Source organism: Vigna radiata, chromosome 7 (assembly GCF_000741045.1).
Source record: "Vigna radiata var. radiata cultivar VC1973A chromosome 7, Vradiata_ver6, whole genome shotgun sequence".
Classification (NCBI taxonomy): domain Eukaryota; kingdom Viridiplantae; phylum Streptophyta; class Magnoliopsida; order Fabales; family Fabaceae; genus Vigna; species Vigna radiata.
The window spans coordinates 42,493,804-42,513,442 of NC_028357.1; the positions used below are offsets into that span (position 1 = coordinate 42,493,804).

Consider the following 19,639-nt stretch of genomic DNA (forward strand, 5'->3'; position numbering starts at 1 on the left):
TGGTTAGCCCTTCAACAAAAATAAAATTTAAAATGTATTGATTGATTTAAAAGATTTAATTTTAATAAATTAATAATACTAAAAAAATGTATACTTAGCAGTTACTTAGATAACTTTCAAAATGTAATTAGTTCAACATTTGAAAGATTAATTGAGAATGAAATAAAAATTAGAGGAACAAATTTAAACATTAAAAAATGGAAAGCAAAGTGTCAGTTTTGCTTACACTATATATCTACTCTTAAAGAATGCATTGCATTTTAAAAATTATTAAGAAAATTACATATTCAAGATTAAATGATTATTGTTGGAGTCAAGAACAAAAATTAAGCTTGGAAATTATGAGATGATAATGAAGCAAAGCTAAGATAAGGAGAACTAAAAAGATATTTATTATTATATGGGAAATAAATAATGAACATTTCAAACAAGCAGCAGACGATGGAGGGCTTTATATATGCACTCTGAAAATATTAATCCAGTATACATATATTTGTTTTATTTTCTTATGTTTATGTGTATATTTCCCTATGCATGCATGTATATGAATATGTGTGTATATATATCTACACTTATAATAAATATGACACATGAAAATAGATATGATATAAATTATGATAGATATGATATGCGTTATATATAGCCTATAACTATACCACTTTTGTTTTCATTTTTTTCCCAAATAATGACAACCTCGTTGAAGATGAAGACCAAACATGCATGTGATACCTTAACACCGTGGGGGAAAGATGCTTAAAGAAAAAAGGTGTCATCATCGCCACCATCCCTTTCTTGAATGTTGCTGAATGAAGGACTAGGGCAGTTTCTGTCGTTGAGGAGTTCCTCTATCATCTGAAGGGCGATTCTCTCTTCTTCATCAATCTCTCCTCTCACCACTTCTTCATGATGCTGATGACCTGTCACACCCGATGGAGACTCACGGTGGTGGTGGTGGTGGTTATCGGAAGAAGGTAGAGAAAGAGAAGTGCTACTATCAGCTTGACGAGTCTCATTGTCCGTACTCTTCTTTCCCAGCTGAACCGTCATGACCCAATTTGAATCCGAACGTCTCCCAGCACGCTTTTGCCACACTCCGATGTGGGAGTTCTCTGTGTCAAGCCTCAAGCAGGTCATAGAAGGTGAAGGTACCTTACCACATTTTCGAAGCTTTGCATGCAGGATTTCTTCCAGATCCTTGGAGGTGGAGGAGGGGGTGTCCTCACTGGTAATGCTCTTTGGATCACCTTCAGGGGTTTGAGTTATTGGGAAATTTGTTTTAGCATTTCTCCCACTCATAAGAATAGCAGCTTGATCATAGGCTCTGGCAGCTTCTTCTGCCGTTTCAAACGTCCCCAGCCACACCCTTCTCTTACTGTTTGATGAAGAAAATAAAAGATAAGAGTGTTTTGTTAGCGCATGAAGGTTATGATTAAGGGAAAAAAAAATGTGGAGGGAATGAACTTACAGAAGTGGGTGGCGAATTTCGGATACCCAAGAACCCCAATGGCGCTGCCTGACACCTCTGAACTTCTTTGTTTGTACCATGATGGTGTTGTTGGGGGTGGGAGTGAGAAAGAGTGATGGCGAAGTACAGAAGTAACAGAATAGCAGTAGATATAAAGGGAGAAAAGGAGTGGAAGGAAGGAAGTTTTGAAGGAAAAGAAAGGCACACTGGTGTCGGCTAACTAAACCGCTCTAGTACAACAATTAAACATCTTTACCTAAATCTTTTCCTCAAGCAGTCACCCTTCAATAAATGTTTGTGCTTGACTTGGTTGTGACTCGTGAAGTCGCTGGACTAGCTACTTAATTTCTTCATGTTTTCTCTTTCTATGGCACATGGTGTGTGCACACTGTACTTCCGGCCTAAACAGTACGAAGTTACCCAAGTGTTAAAGGTGACATTCACTGGAGTTATGTAAATCAAAATGCACCTTTGGTAATTCGAAATAAATTCAATCAGCTTTTGTATAATTGGGTTATAAATGTGGGTTTTATTTTTGAACAGTTTATGATAAGGTTGATAGGGGGTATTGTACTGTGCATGAATTAGCTAGAAAAGAAGGAGACGTGGAGGAAGTAAGAGCGTAAAGAGTGACGACAGAAGGTGTTGCTATTATTGGGGAGTGATGAGTGGTGGTGAACTTGGGTCGGGTGCAGGTGGTCACGGGCCTATGCTACCACACAACACATATGGAAAACCGATCCAACGATTCATCCCCTTATGCTTCACCCTCATCTTCCTAATACCACCCACTCCTGGAACAAGCTTGCATCCAATCACCACTCTGTCCAATTCAATTCACAATCACTTTCATTTATTTTCCTATACTCCTATTTATTCATTTCAAATCCCATCAATCATATTCAATTAAATCATAAATATAAAATTAAATATTATTTCACTACTTACTTCTTACTTTATTTTAATTTAACAAACTTAATTGCCTTTCTCAAAGACCACGTAATGTAGCACAATCCAAAAATACTCTACTCAAACAACTATAGTCGATATTGTTTTAGATATATTATGTTCATATATTGCATAAATAGAGTGTGCGTGCAAGAATTTTTTAAATATTATCAGTTTAAATCATTGAAACTTGTGTTTTGATTTTTTTTTTTAAATAATCAATTAAGTGCAATAACGTGATTATCATTAATGATTGATTTTATTGATAAAAATAAGGTTAGTTGTGTTACAACAATTTTTTTTTTTAACTATGTTAACTTATCGTTTGATTTTGTTGAAATATATTCCTATTAGTATTAGTACGAGACAAGTACATAAATATGTGAATGTTTTTAACATCATATCATAATTAAGTATAATAGTTTCAGCTATTACTAAAAAAATGTTTAAATAAAGACAAATTTTAGTGATATAAAATAATTAATCACTATACTCATTAATTTAGATTTTAAATTATAAATTATTGACAATTAAAGTAGTTTCAAAAAATTATAATTAATTTTTAAATTGGTATCTAAAATAATTTCTAATATAAATTAATCTTTGAAACATTAACTATTAAGGTTCTCACTGTCAAAGTAATTAGTCTTTAAATTGATCTCTAATTAGGAAATTAGTTTCTAAAGATATTTTTATCACTAAAATTGATCATTATTTAATAATTTTCTTATAATAGTATTAAAAAAATTCAATAAAAAAAAATTCTTTAGCATTCTTATATTATTGTGAAAGATTAAATAGTTGAGCCTTAACAATATAAATATAAATAGTATTTTATAAATGGTATTAATTAGTAAATTTTCATACTAAGTATAATATTTTTATTGGTAAATTACAATATAAAGTTATTATTGTTGTTTTTAATTTCTTGTTATTTCAATAGATCACAGTTTATGTTTGTATTACACGTAATATTGTTTGAACTAATTTAACTTAGTTATAATTGAGTTAGATTGAATTAAATTGTTGAATGGAAGTAACAAATTCAATCTAACTCAACTCTATACAAATTAATTGAGTTAATTAAAAGTGACACTAATTTGAATGCTACATCACTTGCATCCCTAATACTACATAATTAAACACGGTAAAGAAAAAAGAAGAGTGCGGCCTATATGATGATATATCTATCATGCTCACATCACTTTATGGGAATGGACGTGATCTAGTGTAATTATGACTTAAATGCACACATGTGACCCTTCTAATAATCTTTTGTATTTTCGTATCGTTCATTTATTATTATTAGCCTAATTTCTTATTTTATTCTCAAAATAAATTTCTTTTCAAAGTACACGACACAAATAAATCAAGGCTAATTGTAAGGATCCTTTCAAATGAAGCATTATTGTTTAATGAAATTGAAACATACACGACGACATGACAATGCTTTATATAATGCTCAATTTCTTTAATATGTAGAGAAAGTTAGGAAAGTTTAATAGATGAAATTAAAATATTTATTTTAATAATATTAGTATTTGAGTGAGTTTTTATATGAAATGTTTAAATTTATGGAACGTTTTAAGCATGGTGGAACTGATGTACTTGATCTATTTTACAAAAACAAGGCTAATCTATTAACATTGTTTGAAGAAGTGAAGGGAGAAATGGGCGAATTGCATTAAAGGAAAAACTACTGCCATAAATGTGTCTACGTAAGGTGTGGGTTGAGATTGAAAAGTTTTGGGGGTTAAGTAATCAATGCGTGGAGGCCAATTATGCTGCTATGTGTGATAATCTTACAATAAAAAAATACAAATTAATTTAAAAAATTGTCATTCAAATAAAACTGTTTTGGATTGATTAGTAAATTCATAAACATGGTTATTATTAAAATCATTCCATTTCAGAGTAACCAAAGCATATGTCATGCTATATTTTTATCTCTTTTTAGCTCATGGAGTTAATGTAATAAAAACAGTGCCTACCACATGACATTATAACAAAATTTACGTATTTCAGTAAAGAATAAAATTGAAGTGAGTAAATAATGTTTCTTTGGATAAAAATGAAATTATGAAAACTATAACATTTTCCTAAAGAGGTTTGAAGTGGATAAATGTTGCACATAGACTATGTAGGGGCATCTTTGCAAGGGGAAGCCCCTGATATAAATATTTTAGTTAAAAAAAATATTGAACCCTCCAGTATTTTAGCCTACCAAATCACTGTTTGTTGATCTAGTTCTTTCATTTTTTTTTCTTTTACCTGCTGTCTTTTTTTAGTGCCCCCTAGTACTCTTAATATATCACAAAATCCAGTGAAGCAAAATTTAAAACTTCTCTTGTATCTTTAAAACCAAATACATCTTGCAAAATAACTTCTTTTGAGTTGTCGATTAACAAAAAATTAAATTTGCTAAGTGAAATTAAATATACAAAATCAAACTAATTTCATTTTATTTAATAAAATCACGTTTAAAATAAATTTCATTTGATAATGATTTTATTTTTAAAATTTCTTTTAATGTTGTCAAATTTGTTTTGTTTAATATTTTTTCCATTCTTAATACCATTCTAGTATTTAATACTATTATTTTTCCAAGTGTCTATAATATGTTTATAAATGTATAAGTATCTCTGCAGAAAGTATTTGCTTGTTTATAAATATATTAGTATAACATATAGATCACTCTATAATCTTTTGATCTCAAATATACTCACATTCTCAAAAACAAGAATTTATCTAAATCTTACGACACTCTACTATAAAAGTATAAGAAAAAAGTTAAATATAAATTCAAGTATGACAACAAATACTATAAATATAAATATAAAGTTCATTATATAGTTACCAATATTCACTCCTTAACTTATCTTAAACGATGCGGTACTTTACTATATACATATTTTCATCATATTCAACCATATATATATATATATATATATATATATATATATATATATATNATATATATATATATATATATATATATATAGATAGATATAGATATAGATGTTAGAAATATACATTTAATTATGTATATATTTTAAATTTGTTAACTAACTAATTAATTTATATATCTAATTAAATAAATAAAAATATTTTTTTACATATTAAATTATGTCATCATAAATTTAAATTTAAATTTATAAGTATTAATAGATTAAATTCTAATATTTATTAAAATAATAAAACATAAAAAATTAATTATTTAATTTGTTTTTAAATTTTAAAAAGTATTCCTATAGATCTATCCATTGAGATAAATAGATAAAGATAAATCATGTGATTAAGTATTAAAATAATATTAATGGATCCTCTTAAACTAATAATTGACATTTATCGATTATTTTTATTAACATGTTTCATCATTTAAATTTATAATAAATTTATTATGATTTTAAACTTATTATTATTATATAGAATTTTGAGTTTATTCGTTCATTTAAATTTCAACAATCTAATTTATAAAAAACTTTTTTTGCGAAATATTATTTTTAAAAGTGTATAATATAGACCAATCAAACATTTATGTAACAATATTAATCGATTGATCACTAAACAACAAGAAATAAAAAATTATGATTAGGTGTGATTAAACACAATAAATAAAATCAAACGACAAAACATTCAATACAACTAATCAATAAGAACCACTTAATACAAAACAAACTAATAATTAGGTTTAAGCATGCTTGAACTATAATTAAACTAATTAAGGTAAAGGATTGATTATATACAATTAGACTTTAACTCACTTTAAATACCTTTGATAAAAAAATGATTTCACGAGAGACCAATCGACTCTACCTAGGAATAAAAAATGTATTTATTTTGTATTTGTTGTCTTTAGAACTAAACAACCTTTGGTGTTACTTTATCTTGATTTCCTAAATTACTTTTTTCAAATACTTGTGTTTTAAAAGACTCTGCAGTTGAGTATGTCCCAACACAAAGAAATTAATTATTATTAAATTTGCTTATTGCAAGTTAATTTTTCGCCCCTCCACCAATTTTTATGGTTCATTCTTTGAAAATACTTAATACAAGATATAGCATGAAGTATACTTTGACGGCTCTAAAATCGATGTCGTTTTATGGCTTTTGATTAAGGTTCCAATGTGCATACAGATTCATGGATGAAAGACGATAATACGTTAACAATTTTTTTTTAATATTTTTTAATTATAAATTATTTGTCATTATTTTATTCATTTTAATTATAAAGTAACACATAAACTATTTTAAAAAATTTGTCAAAAAAAAATGATTAAAAAAACATTTCTCGTATTTACCGTTTTGAGCAGCCAATTGAGTATCACTGTATCATGCTCTATAAGCATTTACATCACTCATCACTTTATTCCGTATTTCATTACATATTATTAAAAAAAACACATTAAAAATATTGTTGGAATGAAAAACGTTTTACGAACAAATAAAATTAACCACTACAGTGATTACACATGAAATGAATGATTTTTTCAAGTTGTTAAAAAGTATAAACAATTGAATTTGGGTGATTTTGTTTTAACTAAAAGGTACGAAAACTTCTAAGCCAGTGAACATTAAATGTGTCTTTTCTTCTTTCTTGTGTATCCTATTTAACCTAATATTTAGTAATTATTTTTACATAAATATTTGTCATTTATCGTCCAAATTTATTGTATTAATTAACATAGATACTTTTTTAATAGTAATTTAAATATTATAATAACAATATTATAATTCACTCATAAAATGTACATTAGCATAAAATGAATAGGATATCAACCACTATGAAAATTAATAAAATGATAAGATCAGACCTAAACTTAACTATAAAATTCACAACTTCTTGCTAATTAAACAAATAAATATAATAACGAGCATACATTGAGTCACAATAAAATAATCTTTAATTTTGGATTAACTTAATTCATTCATGTTTAATGTTTCAAGTGAAATATGTTTTTTAATAATATTTTTATTTATTTATTTATCATAGTTGAACTAGAGAGTTTATTTAAAGAAACCGATATAAGTATCATTCAAAGCAACAACTCATTGGTTAAAAAAAAAAGGCCATTACACCTATTTTGATACTTACATTTTAAAAATATATACCTAGAAATAACTAACAAAGGTCGATACGTTTCCTTGATATGTTTGCTTACCTGTATTTAGTTTCATTACTCGAATTTTACTAAATTTGAATATGATTTTTTATCATATGTTTATTTAAGAAATTAACAAAAGGAAAATGATATTTTGATATCTTTAAGATGACAAATTTTTTACACTGACACGTGTAACATTTTCATTGGTCGATATTTAAGAAAACAAATTTTTTAAGTGGTTATTTTTTTTATTTTCTTAAATGTCAATTAATAAAAACGTGACATATATTCCATGTCAAAAATTTGTCATCTTTAAAGTATCAAATATTATTTTCCTTAACAAAATATTAATGTCAATGCTTCTCTTAAAACCTAATTCAATTATTGGTGGCTCAAAATTGACTATTTACTTCCAACATGTATTTTGAAAAGGAAAGTTTATACAGATGGACTTGTCAAACATGGTACTTTCCAAGATTCCGACTTTTGTGCACCTAAATTATCACCTGCTAATGGCTATCTTATTAGAATTTAGCTTTTAATAAAAAAGGCATTAACCTAATTACAATACTATTTTTGGAAATGAAAGCTAAATAAAAAAAATTGAAATATGTAAATAAATAATTAAAAACTGTTATCAAAATGTAATTAAATTTATATTTATATTACAATAGCTAGGTCTGGCAAGATATTGAGTAAAGAATAGGAAAATGATTTCAATCCACCGTGACACATTCCCCTTCAACCGGATCGGTGTTTGGACTAAATTGTTGTATTTTATTTTATTTTTTTAAAAAGAAACATTTATATTTATTTATATATTTTGTCTTATATTATAAATAATTTAAGATTTTAAACATTGTTGAAAAAAAGAAAAAAAAATATATATTTTGTGGAGTTGTTTAATGGTGTGAATTATTGTGAGTTTGCTCCGATGATGAAGTGGTTTAATGGCATGCCATGATAAGATTTAATTTGATAGTTTAGTGCAGTTGGATACGGGTTTTTAAAGGCGTGCTATGTCATTAAGTTTATATAAATGTAGAAGGGCCACAGGCGACTTTTCTTAAAGAGTCAATAAATTGCTTATACACCAAAATAAGAAAAAACATACATAACTCACATACTACTATGTCGTCTCTCGCTATGTATGTATTATTCAAGTACTACTTTAATAAATCTATTAGTTGGAGCCTTTAAGGTAAAGCTTATCCATACTTTTCTTTCAATCTCCTCAATGCTATTTAATTTACTCACTTATAACGGACTGTCTGCAAAGCCCAAAAGCCTCCAAGCCCAAACATTTCTCATCAGGCCCATTCCACAATTCTAAACACTGTGTGGCGCGCGCCTACCTGATATTCAAACTTATGTGCTCCCACAACTACCATTCTTTTTCGGACTAACTAACTGAGTTTGAGATCCGAGTCATGGAGAACAACAACCTATTCTTCATCTCTCTCGCTTGCAAACTGCGCTTTTTACCACTGTTTCGACTCGGTCGAGTACTCTCTGTAAACTTCGTCTTAACTCACCCCCCATGCTCAAAGGCAAGCTCAAGCTTCCAGCTCCGGACAAGGTTCGGATGCTCTTTCCCGACCGGCTTGGAAGCTTGGTTGCTGGATTCGACGAAAAAGGAAACGAAATCAAAGCATTAGAATTCGAACTCGAGTCCGGGGAGGAGCTCGAGCCGATTCAACCCGGGGAGTTAGGGTTTCACAGAGAAAGTGACGACGGTGACGAAGCCATGGATGATGATGACAAGGACAAAATAATTCGGCAGAGACCGAATTCGGTTTCGGTGTGGAAATCTATTTCGGACGAGGAGAAAAGATCGGATCTGGAATACGAGGTTGGTCCTGATTGGAGAAGAAAAATGGAAATGGTTTGGATTTTCTTTAATTTGTGCCCTTTATTGTGCCTTCATTTACCCCCCTTTCTTTATCCAGCTTTCTCAAAGGGAGATTAATTTGGAAAAGTTGCAAAGAATTGCCAGTGCTGGTATTCCTGATGGAGGAGGGTTGCGTGCTACAGCTTGGAAGGTAATTTTAAACAAAAAATAGAAATCTAGATCTGCTGACACAGGTAATGGTATTTCATATAGCATTAAAATACAAATAATGTTCATGATAATCTATCAAAGAAAGGTAAAATATAACTGATGAAAGTGTAGAGAAGTTTGGATCAAAGGGCAAAGTGTTTATTCGAGGAGGAAAAACACTCCCATTGCGTAGGTATTTTAAATATGATGAGCTCCTTTCACAAAACAATGAACAAATAAATGCTCTAAAATATTTTTCAATAGCAACGAATTAGGTACAACATTGAAGTCTTTTTGTCCTTGTTTCTGTACGTGTATCTATATATATTTTTCTTAACAAAGAGCTGCATACATAACAAAAGCCAAATCGTACAGCCTCCTCAAAGCCTCAACATGCAACAAAAAGAAAAACTAAATTTTATAACATGTAAAGAACAAAGACCTGATCAAAGGAATTAAGAATGTTAAATGGATAATGGATAGATTTATCTTTTAAAAACTGCTTCAAAAATGAAAACATTTTTACTCTAAATTTTAAACATAAATATTTAATAACAGGTAATTATTCAATCACGTCGGTATGAGATTACAAAACACCTCTTGTTTTGTGTTGTTGAATCTAGGTTATCCTATGGCGAATTCAAAAACTAGAAATAATTGTCCATTCAAGGGATTGGAGTCTTCCCTTCAAGGACTAGAAAGTTAAACTCCTGTCACATATATACGAGATATTGATTATCGATCTATCAGTCATATCACACCAAATCGACATGATAGAAAGTAGAGCTTAATGGTTACAAAACTTACTATAGTGGGGGAATATAATCCATCTTATGTTATGACTTTCGAGCCAATTGAAGATACTAGATTAATATTCCATTTGCATTGGTATAAAATTATTAGATTGTTTTGCGTACTAGCAGTTGATTGTCCGTTATGATTTCAACTACCAGCTACTATTGGGTTACTTACCTTCATCTCGTGATCTGTGGGACGAACAACTAAAAGAGAACAGACAAAAATATGCTAATTTGAAAGAGGACCTTCTCCAGAATCCGGTAATACTGCTGATTCATACGTTTTCTCGTTAGGAGTTATATTTATCTGAAACAATTACTTGGCTATATCTGATGTGATTTCTACTTCAACTCTTGCTTTTTTGAGTTTTCGCTGATAGTGTTGTTAAATTTAAGACAGTCAGAACATGTGTGGAAAGAGTATGAGGAAAGTTCGACTAAGCGAAACGAGGAGAATGATGCTGATGGCCCCCTTAGGCGACATGAAATTTCTCATGAAGATCACCCTTTGAGCCTCGGTAAAGCTAGCCCTTGGAGTCAATATTTTCAAGTGAGCTTTTCCTCAGATGATGAAGTTACTTTTGACAGAATCCCTTCAGGATGATGATGTTTATATTTATCACTATCTGTCCTTCTTCTAGTATACAGAGATAGTAGAACAGATAGATCGAGATCTTCAGCGTACACATCCGGATTTGCCATTCTTCTCAGGGGAGTCTTCATTTAGTTGCAAAAATAGGGTAATTAACTGCATCCCCAAAAAAACTCTACAGATTTACTGTTAATTTGGTGTTTAAGTTTTAGCTTAGACATTTATCAAACGATCCTCAATTATTTTTCCAGTTTTCAGCGTAGAGTGATAGATTATATAAGGGCTTTGACTCAAGTTTTTGTTGATACTTTGACAATAGGAAGCGATGAAGAGTATTCTTCTCCTTTTTGCAAAGTTAAATCCTGAGATCCGTTATGTACAAGGCATGAACGAGGTCTTGGCACCAATATACTATGTCTTTAGTACTGACTCTGACAAGCAAAATGCTGTAAGCATTTTCCTGGAATAACTTTATTATGTGATTTGTGACAGTTCGCGTTGCTTTTCTTTGGCTAGGGTATATGCATGGTGCACATAGATTCGACAGGAAACCAAACTTAATGGTTGGAGGATTACTTGTGTTTTGGAAATTCAAATTTGAGTGTTATATCTTACTTTCATAATTGCTTGACATGCTACAGAAGGCTTCTTCTGTTTTCATCATCCAGTGCAGAATCCTGAAAATTTTACTGCCAGACAATTTGGTGTTTAATTTCTTTCTGTTTTAGACGTGAACCAACACCAACCAACTCCGTTATGTTGACAAATATCCAGTACACTGAACAACCATAAATTATATAATTTAATAGATGGCTTATTTATTAGACATAGCCATTAAATTTTCATCATGTTGTATGACAATTGTTATCCTCTCGCATCATCGAGCATATTTATGTTCTTGAAGATATTCTGCAAAGCAAATGAACTGTTGTTTTATCTTTTATATACTTTCTATTAGGCAAATGTAGAAGCAGATAGTTTTTCCTGTTTTGTTCGAATCTTGGGCGACTCAGTGGATCATTTCTGCGAACAATTTGATAATAGTTCAAATGGCATCCTTGCTACTCTTTCTCGCTTGTCCGATTTACTAAAAGTAAATGATGAGCAATTATGGCGTCATCTTGAATTTACAACAAAGGTAGAGAACCTTTAAACTTTTTCACTTCGACAGTCAACAACTTGTACAGCTCCAATCTGTTTAAATTGATGTGTCTCCGAACCTCCTGAACAGGTTAAACCACAATTCTATGCATTCCGGTGGATTACATTGCTACTCACGCAAGAGTTCAAATTTGAGTCTATCTTGAGAATATGGGACACACTACTCAGTAACCCTTTCGGTGTTCAGGTATCTCTCTTTCAACAAACTAATCGGCAATCTTTCAGGATAAAATTAGTACTCAATTTCCTATATTAGGCTTGATTAAGATAAAAAAAGTAATTTAGTGAAAGTAAAACTCGGACTAATTCTTCTCTATATAAATAATATATAAAACATCGGAATGCGCAAAATAAATAAGAGAGAAATCAACATATACCACTTAACATAGAAAACCTTAATATGAAAAAGAAATTCACAGGACCTAGTAGTATAAAAGCTTCCACTGATAATAATTATTATTGGATACACCACAATTTCTTTTTGAAGATTCCAAAAATCAACTGAAAAATTCTCTTTGAATAACAACACAAAAATTTCAATAGGTATTTACTGAAAAACATAAGGAACTCAATATAAGATATGCAGAATAAAACTTCTTTTTATTCTTCATTCTCTCTCTTGATTTTTTTTTTTCTCACCAAAAGACACTTAGAACTACAATATTTCTGTCTCTTCCTAAAAACCTAATATAAAAGAGTTGCATTATTTTAAATCATACAATATGCTGAAAGCTCATAAAAAATCTTTAATTTTTCTTAACTAAGTTAGTTTAAGTCCAATAAATTATTAGTGACCGGGGTGAAAATTATGTTTGGCTGCGTCGTAATAATTTACTTGGCTAATATCATTTTGCAGGATATGCTTCTTCGAATCTGTTGTGCAATGCTACTTTGCGTGAAAAGCAAACTTCTAAGTGGTGATTTTGTGGCTAATTTAAAACTTTTACAACACTACCCTGATGATATCAACGTAGAATACCTCCTCCAGGTAGCCAAGGATATTAGTCCAGACACATCTTATTATTGTTTATCACTTTAATTCATTATGCTTGCATTTTTTTGTATAATGTCATCAACTTATCAACCTTGAAACTGAAGTACGAATGATGAACACCTAGCATAAGAAACATCCATTGCAAATAGTAAGGGTAGAGTTCATAACGAAAAGGAATACATGTTTTTTTTTTTTTTTTATTATTATTATTTATCAAGGATACATGGGGATGCTAATTGACCAAAGAAAGGAAATATAAAGTGCTTACGTTTGTGAACTACTTGAGACCCAACCCCAAATTTGGTGTTTTCTATTTGAATAATGATACTTTGACAACATTTTAATATTATTTACGTGTCATTATATGATTGGTCTAAAATTGTTCCACAACCAATAATAATAATCATAAACACCAATATAAACCAATCTTATAATGATATATGTTAAAATATTGTCAAAATATCGTTATCGTCTCTATTTATATATAGACAAAAGTTCCAATATGTACAATTTCATTTAAAATGGTCGAAATAGGTAAACTTTTGAAAAATTACAAAAATGAACATGTGTTAGCTTGGTACAATTTTATGGTGAAAAATTTGTATCAGCTTAATTAATTTTATTGTAAAGAAATAGTGTGAGTTTATCACTATTTTAATATATTGTAATATAAGTTGAATAAAAAAAATTGGGTCAAACAGGTATAATTTTTCACAAATAAACAATATTAAGCTGGTAGGACTTGTCCCTCAATTTCATAATTTTCTTGAAATATGTCTATGCCCCTTCAAAATCACCAATATTTTTCTTTTTCATTTTTTATACAAGAAATAATTTAACCTTGACAATAAGTACATTATTTTTCTATGGAAACTATAAATATTTATGATATAATAGTTAAATTTAAACTAAAAGATATAAAAGAGTGGACAATTTTAGAATTCTGTTTACAGAAATAAAATTTAAAGTGAACTTTTTTTACATTAATGTGACACAACATAACTATAAATTATATTTTTCTCTTTACAATGGTGTAGAAGGAATTAATGAATCATAACCCGTCTTTTTCTCTACACTTGCCTGGATTTTCACGTTTCTTTCCCCGAAAATTGGGAATAAGAGAAACTTCATGTTCTGTGAACAATGACAACTTGCTTCTGAGGTTGCTTTTATCACCATAGCTCCTTTGTATCCTTATCATATTACTTTTATTTACTGAATTAATTTTAATTATTATTTATCAATTTATAAAACATAATATTATAAATATTATATTAAAATTAAGTACAATGAAGTTTATAAAAGAATTTGAACAGTATTTTAACTTTTGAAATAAAAAAAAAAATCATTTCTAAAGATAAATAAAAAATTAAATTTGACTAATACTAGTCCTATAAACTTATTTAAATCAAATTATTTGTTTAAATTAAAAAATAAATATAATTTTTAAAAATAAATATAAATACCAAAAGGTTTAATAAAAACAATTAATATTTTAAAATCTAAAATTATTATTATATAATATTTTTAAAAATATAAATTATATTTATATAACGAAATATAAATCATGAAATATTTTTAACACAATAAATTAACTTATTAATTTAAGAGTTATAAATTAGGTTTTTCTCAGCTACTAGATATATTATAATAAGTTTTTCGTATTAAACAACTCATTCGGCCTTAAGACATTATAGGCTGAGTTATCTGCCGCTCTATTTTCAAAATAATAAATATAGTTTTAAACAAATAAAAATAATTCTATCTTATTAAACAAATACCTATGTTATATTTAAACAATAAATATTTATTTTATTATAATTAAGGTAAAGATAGTTATAATGTATTTTTAAAATATTTATAATATTATACTAGTAATGATAATATTATAATATTATTAAGTTAATATATAAATATATAATAAAATTTATATATTTTTTATAGATAATTATTTAAATTTTAAAAATAGTAAATAAAATGAAAAAATTAGGAAAAAAAGGTATATGTAGTTATAAATATAACTATAAATAAAATTAATTTTATTTATTGAAATAAAAAATATTATAAGCAATTTTGTGTAAATAAATATGTTATTATGAGTAATTGTTTAAATCTGAAAAAGTAGTTATTAAAATGATAAAAGTGAATAAGTATTTTATAGTGAATAATTATTTAAATTAAAATAGTTAATAAAATTATAGAAGTGAAACTATTTTTTTATTATGAATATTTATTTAAATTTTAAAAATAATAATTAAGAAGATAAAATTGAAAAAATAAAAAAGAACAATATAGTCTCTTTATATATAGTAATAGAGGTAACAGTTTATAAAATATTAATTGGAAAAAATATTTGATTATAGTTGTTAAATATATTAAAAATTATATATGAAATTAATCCCTTGTGTTAAATATGTTTTCCAAAAGGTCATTCATCCCTAAATTATTCCAAGCTAAGCACACTTAACCATGAAGTTCTTATGGATTAGGCTACCAAAAAGCAGATGTATTTGTTGATATGAGTAGCCAAATTAATTCCTTTAAGCTATCCTTCAACCGTATAGTCTCTATCTATACAGATCCCTTTCATTATGGTGTATGTTCGATTTTTCCATGTGCCCCTTTCACTAGAAGTCTGCTAGGAGCCGTTCCTTGTCTGTTCCACCGGCGATCACTCCCCGCCCTTGTTAGTGTCCAGGTGTCACAAAATACACACAGTGTTCTTTATTTATAATAGAAGAACTATGGGTTAAGCCCAAAATACAAATAAGAAATAATAATAAACTAACTAAAGATAAAAGATAAAGATAAAATAAAGATAATATATCTAACACTCCCCCTCAAGCTGGTGCATACAAATCGTATGTACCAAGCTTGTTACTAAAATAATCCATAAAGACTTAGTGAAAATGTCTGCTTCTGCACTCGAGAGACACTAAATTGCTAATGATTTGCAAAATGACATAGAAGACAAAATACCAACCCAAAAGACTTTGTGACGCCCGGGCACTGAGAGGGCGGGGAGTGATTGTCGGTGCAAGAGGCACAGACAAGGAGCGGCTCCTGGCAGGCTTCGAGTGGAAGGGGTACATGGATGAATCGAACATACACCGAAATGAGAGGGATCTGGAAATTGTATAGGTACGAGACTATACAGTTGAAGGATAGCTTAAAGGAATTGATTTGGCTACTCATATCACCAAAATGCATTTGCTTTTCAGTAGCCTAACCCATAAGAACTCCATGGTTAAGTGTGCTTGGCCTGGAGTAATTCTGGGATGGGTGACCTTCCGGAAAGTTTTCCCGGAAAGTGTGCGAGTGAGGACAAAACACACTGGAAAGCCTTGTGGTGATGTGTGAGAGCAGTCAACAATCCCTGTAAGTTGTCGGGATGTTACACACTTCCCTTGAGCAACAAATTTGGGAGGTTGCTCCATGTAAATCTCTTCTTGCAAATCGTCCTTGAAAAATGCCACCAGTGGATAAAGATGTAATTGTTGGAGAGTCATCACAGCTATAAATAAACTAACAACAAACCATCTTTTCCATGAAAAAAACATATATGGACGGGTCAAATGCAATGGTGAAAAGAGAGGTTAGGAGAGACAACAGCGGAAAAATCCATGGATGAACAAGAGAGAGAAACTATAAAATTTCCAATCAAGGCACCTGAAAAAGGAAAAAGAGCAAAAAAGAAAAAAGAGCAATCTCGATGCTCTAAATAACTACCAAACATGCCACAATGCACGAAGAAAAAAAGGGAGCAAATCCACAACTTTAAAAGAAACTCCGATAAAGACGACGGCGCCGCCGGCAGCGGTAGATAGCCCTGCTGCCAGCAGCGGCTGATGTAGTGATAGAGACACCAGAAACTCTTACCTCAGAAGAACCTTAAGCTCTAAATACCATGTTAAATATATTAAAAATTATATATGAAATTAATCCCCTGGGTAAATACACATAGAGTTCTCTAAGAAAAAATATGAGTTAAATCCAAAATACAAATAAAAAATAATAACAAACTACCTAAAAATAAAAAATAAATATAAAATAAAAATAATACATCAAACAATAATAAAAAATATTATAAAAATAACTATCATAAGACAAAATATTCGAAATGGTTTTATTTGAATATAAATTTATGGAAAAACACAAAAGACTTTTAAAAATTATATATGTTTTTCTAAAAGTGATTCTTTTATTAAAAATGTTATGACAAACGCGCTTATATTATTTTTAGTTTAACAAAATGAAAAAGGAAAGAGAAAAACTATCCATCTCATGTCACTTGATTTGAGGGGTGAAATGATTAGTGAGCTAGAAAATGGAAATAGCTTAGGCATCCTACTCAGCCTTTTACAATTTTATTCAATTTCATTTTAAATTAATATGTTTTATAAATTTATATTTGAGAAATACAATTTTTGGAATAATTAAGTTCAAAAAAGTTTACCTTTAGGAAGAAGTTTAATGACTTTATACCCACTCTGTATTAAAAATAATTATTCTCACCTGCCAGTTAAACATTTATAGAAACTTAGATCTGAAAAATATATCTTATCTTCTACAAAATATAGAAATTTTATTTTTAATTACTTTTCTATGATTGTTAAACTATTTATTGTGTATCAAAACCATGTGCAAAATTAACAACGTGGTCAACTATACCGATGGGAACTAGCTAGCTAGTTAGTTTCTTTGAACTTATTTTTAAAAAAAAATATCACTATAAAACACTAACATTCTTACAGTAACTATGTATTTTTACGTAGTATAAAAATGATTTTTATCTTGAAACTTAAATATATTCAATATCTCTTTTTTAACTTTTATATAGTCAAAAAAAGATAAATAGTAGACGTGAAAAATTTATAATTCAAGTTATAATTATAAGCAATCCATCGATACCATCGATATGCTTTTCTTTTAAAAAAATTCAATACATCCAAATATATTTGATAAAATTTTATCTTATTTATATTAATATATATTTTTCCAAATAAATATCTAACATATAATAATTTCATTATCTCGGAAAGTAATATATATATATATATATATATATATATATATATCAACAATCTCAATATTAACTTATTAATGTGATTTGTTAGTCCCATATTCAAGATAACATCAAAATATTACTTATATTCTAATTTAGAAATTAGAAGTTATAATAAAGTTAGTTTTGCTATCTTAGGTTGTTCCTGAATTCTAAGAAAAACAAATTTAAAGAAGAGATGAAAAGAAAAACACTCGAAAAATCCAATAATCACCTCAAAGATTGAAGTTCTAATAATCAAACATAGTTATGGTTTTTAAAGGGCAAAAGCAATCTAACAATGAGGTGTTTGATTTCATGATACTAATCTATACATCGAATTTTTTGAGGTTGTCTATGAATAATATGTTTGTAAGTGTAATTGTAAACTCGGTTTAATAAAAACTTTATATTTTATTTTTTAATTGTTAAGTATATTTCCTTTTTATTTAAAATTTATAAGTTTTAAATCAATTTTAACTTTTTTTTAAATGTGTTTTTTTTATTATAATAGTATTTGTATATGAAAGCAGAGGATTATACAGGTGAAGAATCTAACACAGTGATATGATTCAGGAGCAAAGTAGGCGTTAACAAGTATATTTATAGTGATTATATTTTAAAATACTTTCTATACATATCTTAAAGAAATATTATAATATACCTATGTAATTTTATGTTTTAATATCAATAGATAAAATGTTTTTTAAATCAGTATGATTTTTATTAATTTAGGGTGTTACAATATTAATAATAAGAAGAAGAATAACAACAGTTAGTATATGGGAAATATTTGTCATACATTATATAAATTAGTCCTTTTAAGTTAAAATTAGTTTACAAGTGAAAAGATATTTTTGATTGTAATAATTGTGTGAGAGAAGGGTAGTGGAGGTTGCGTTTGAAACAGAGTTACGTTGCGTATTTATTAACTAACGGGGAGTAATAATATTGATTAATGGATTACTAATGCTTCCAAAATCCCTAAGTTACTATAAATTATACTCAACAAATGATAATAAGAATTTTAAGTTAGTAACACGAAATCTTCTATCCTTATATTTTCTTCACCTACTTTTCACTCTATTCTAAGGGAATTTATCCACTACAACTTTTCTCAAAATCCACCTACAAAATCTCTTCTATCATAAAAAAGAACATGCAATATAAAATGGACGGAGAAAAAAATAACGATGTTAAGTATATTCTGTTTTTGTATTCAATATATAATTTATAAAACTATTTTCTAGCAAGAAAAAATAAATATATTTGTTTAAAAAAAAGGAAGAGGATGAAGTTGAGGGCAACTCCAAGAGAGATAATGTTTTGAAATTGCAGATGTAATGAAATAGGTGGAAGAGATTCGTCAAAAGAAAAAGAGAAAGTAAGAGGTCAGGAAAACGATTGTAGAGAAGGCTTCTGATAAGGAATATATTTTTTCTAAGAATTATAAAATATAAAATTTCTAAAATTAGTATTATGATTTAAATAC

The 19,639-nt window shown here is 28.4% G+C and overlaps 2 protein-coding genes across 2 annotated transcripts; one reads left to right on the forward strand and one right to left on the reverse strand.

Moving 5' to 3' along the window:
- Nucleotides 1–599: 599 nt before the first annotated feature.
- LOC106767997 (ethylene-responsive transcription factor WIN1-like) lies at nt 600–1,853 on the reverse strand. The gene is made up of 2 exons (XM_014652962.2): nt 1,466–1,853; nt 600–1,372 (listed from the first exon to the last, which is right to left on the reverse strand). Exons 1-2 carry the CDS (start codon nt 1,543–1,545, stop codon nt 754–756), a joined length of 699 nt encoding a protein of 232 aa, XP_014508448.1. The 5' UTR covers nt 1,546–1,853; the 3' UTR covers nt 600–753.
- Nucleotides 1,854–8,885: 7,032 nt separating this feature from the next.
- On the forward strand, nt 8,886–13,383 carry LOC106767716 (TBC domain-containing protein C1952.17c). Its single transcript, XM_014652656.2, has 9 exons — nt 8,886–9,370; nt 9,468–9,560; nt 10,513–10,617; nt 10,757–10,906; nt 10,998–11,096; nt 11,268–11,396; nt 11,907–12,086; nt 12,180–12,296; nt 12,966–13,383. The coding sequence occupies exons 1-9, from the start codon at nt 9,059–9,061 to the stop codon at nt 13,146–13,148; spliced, it is 1,368 nt and encodes a 455-aa protein (XP_014508142.1). The 5' UTR covers nt 8,886–9,058; the 3' UTR covers nt 13,149–13,383.
- Nucleotides 13,384–19,639: the final 6,256 nt, after the last annotated feature.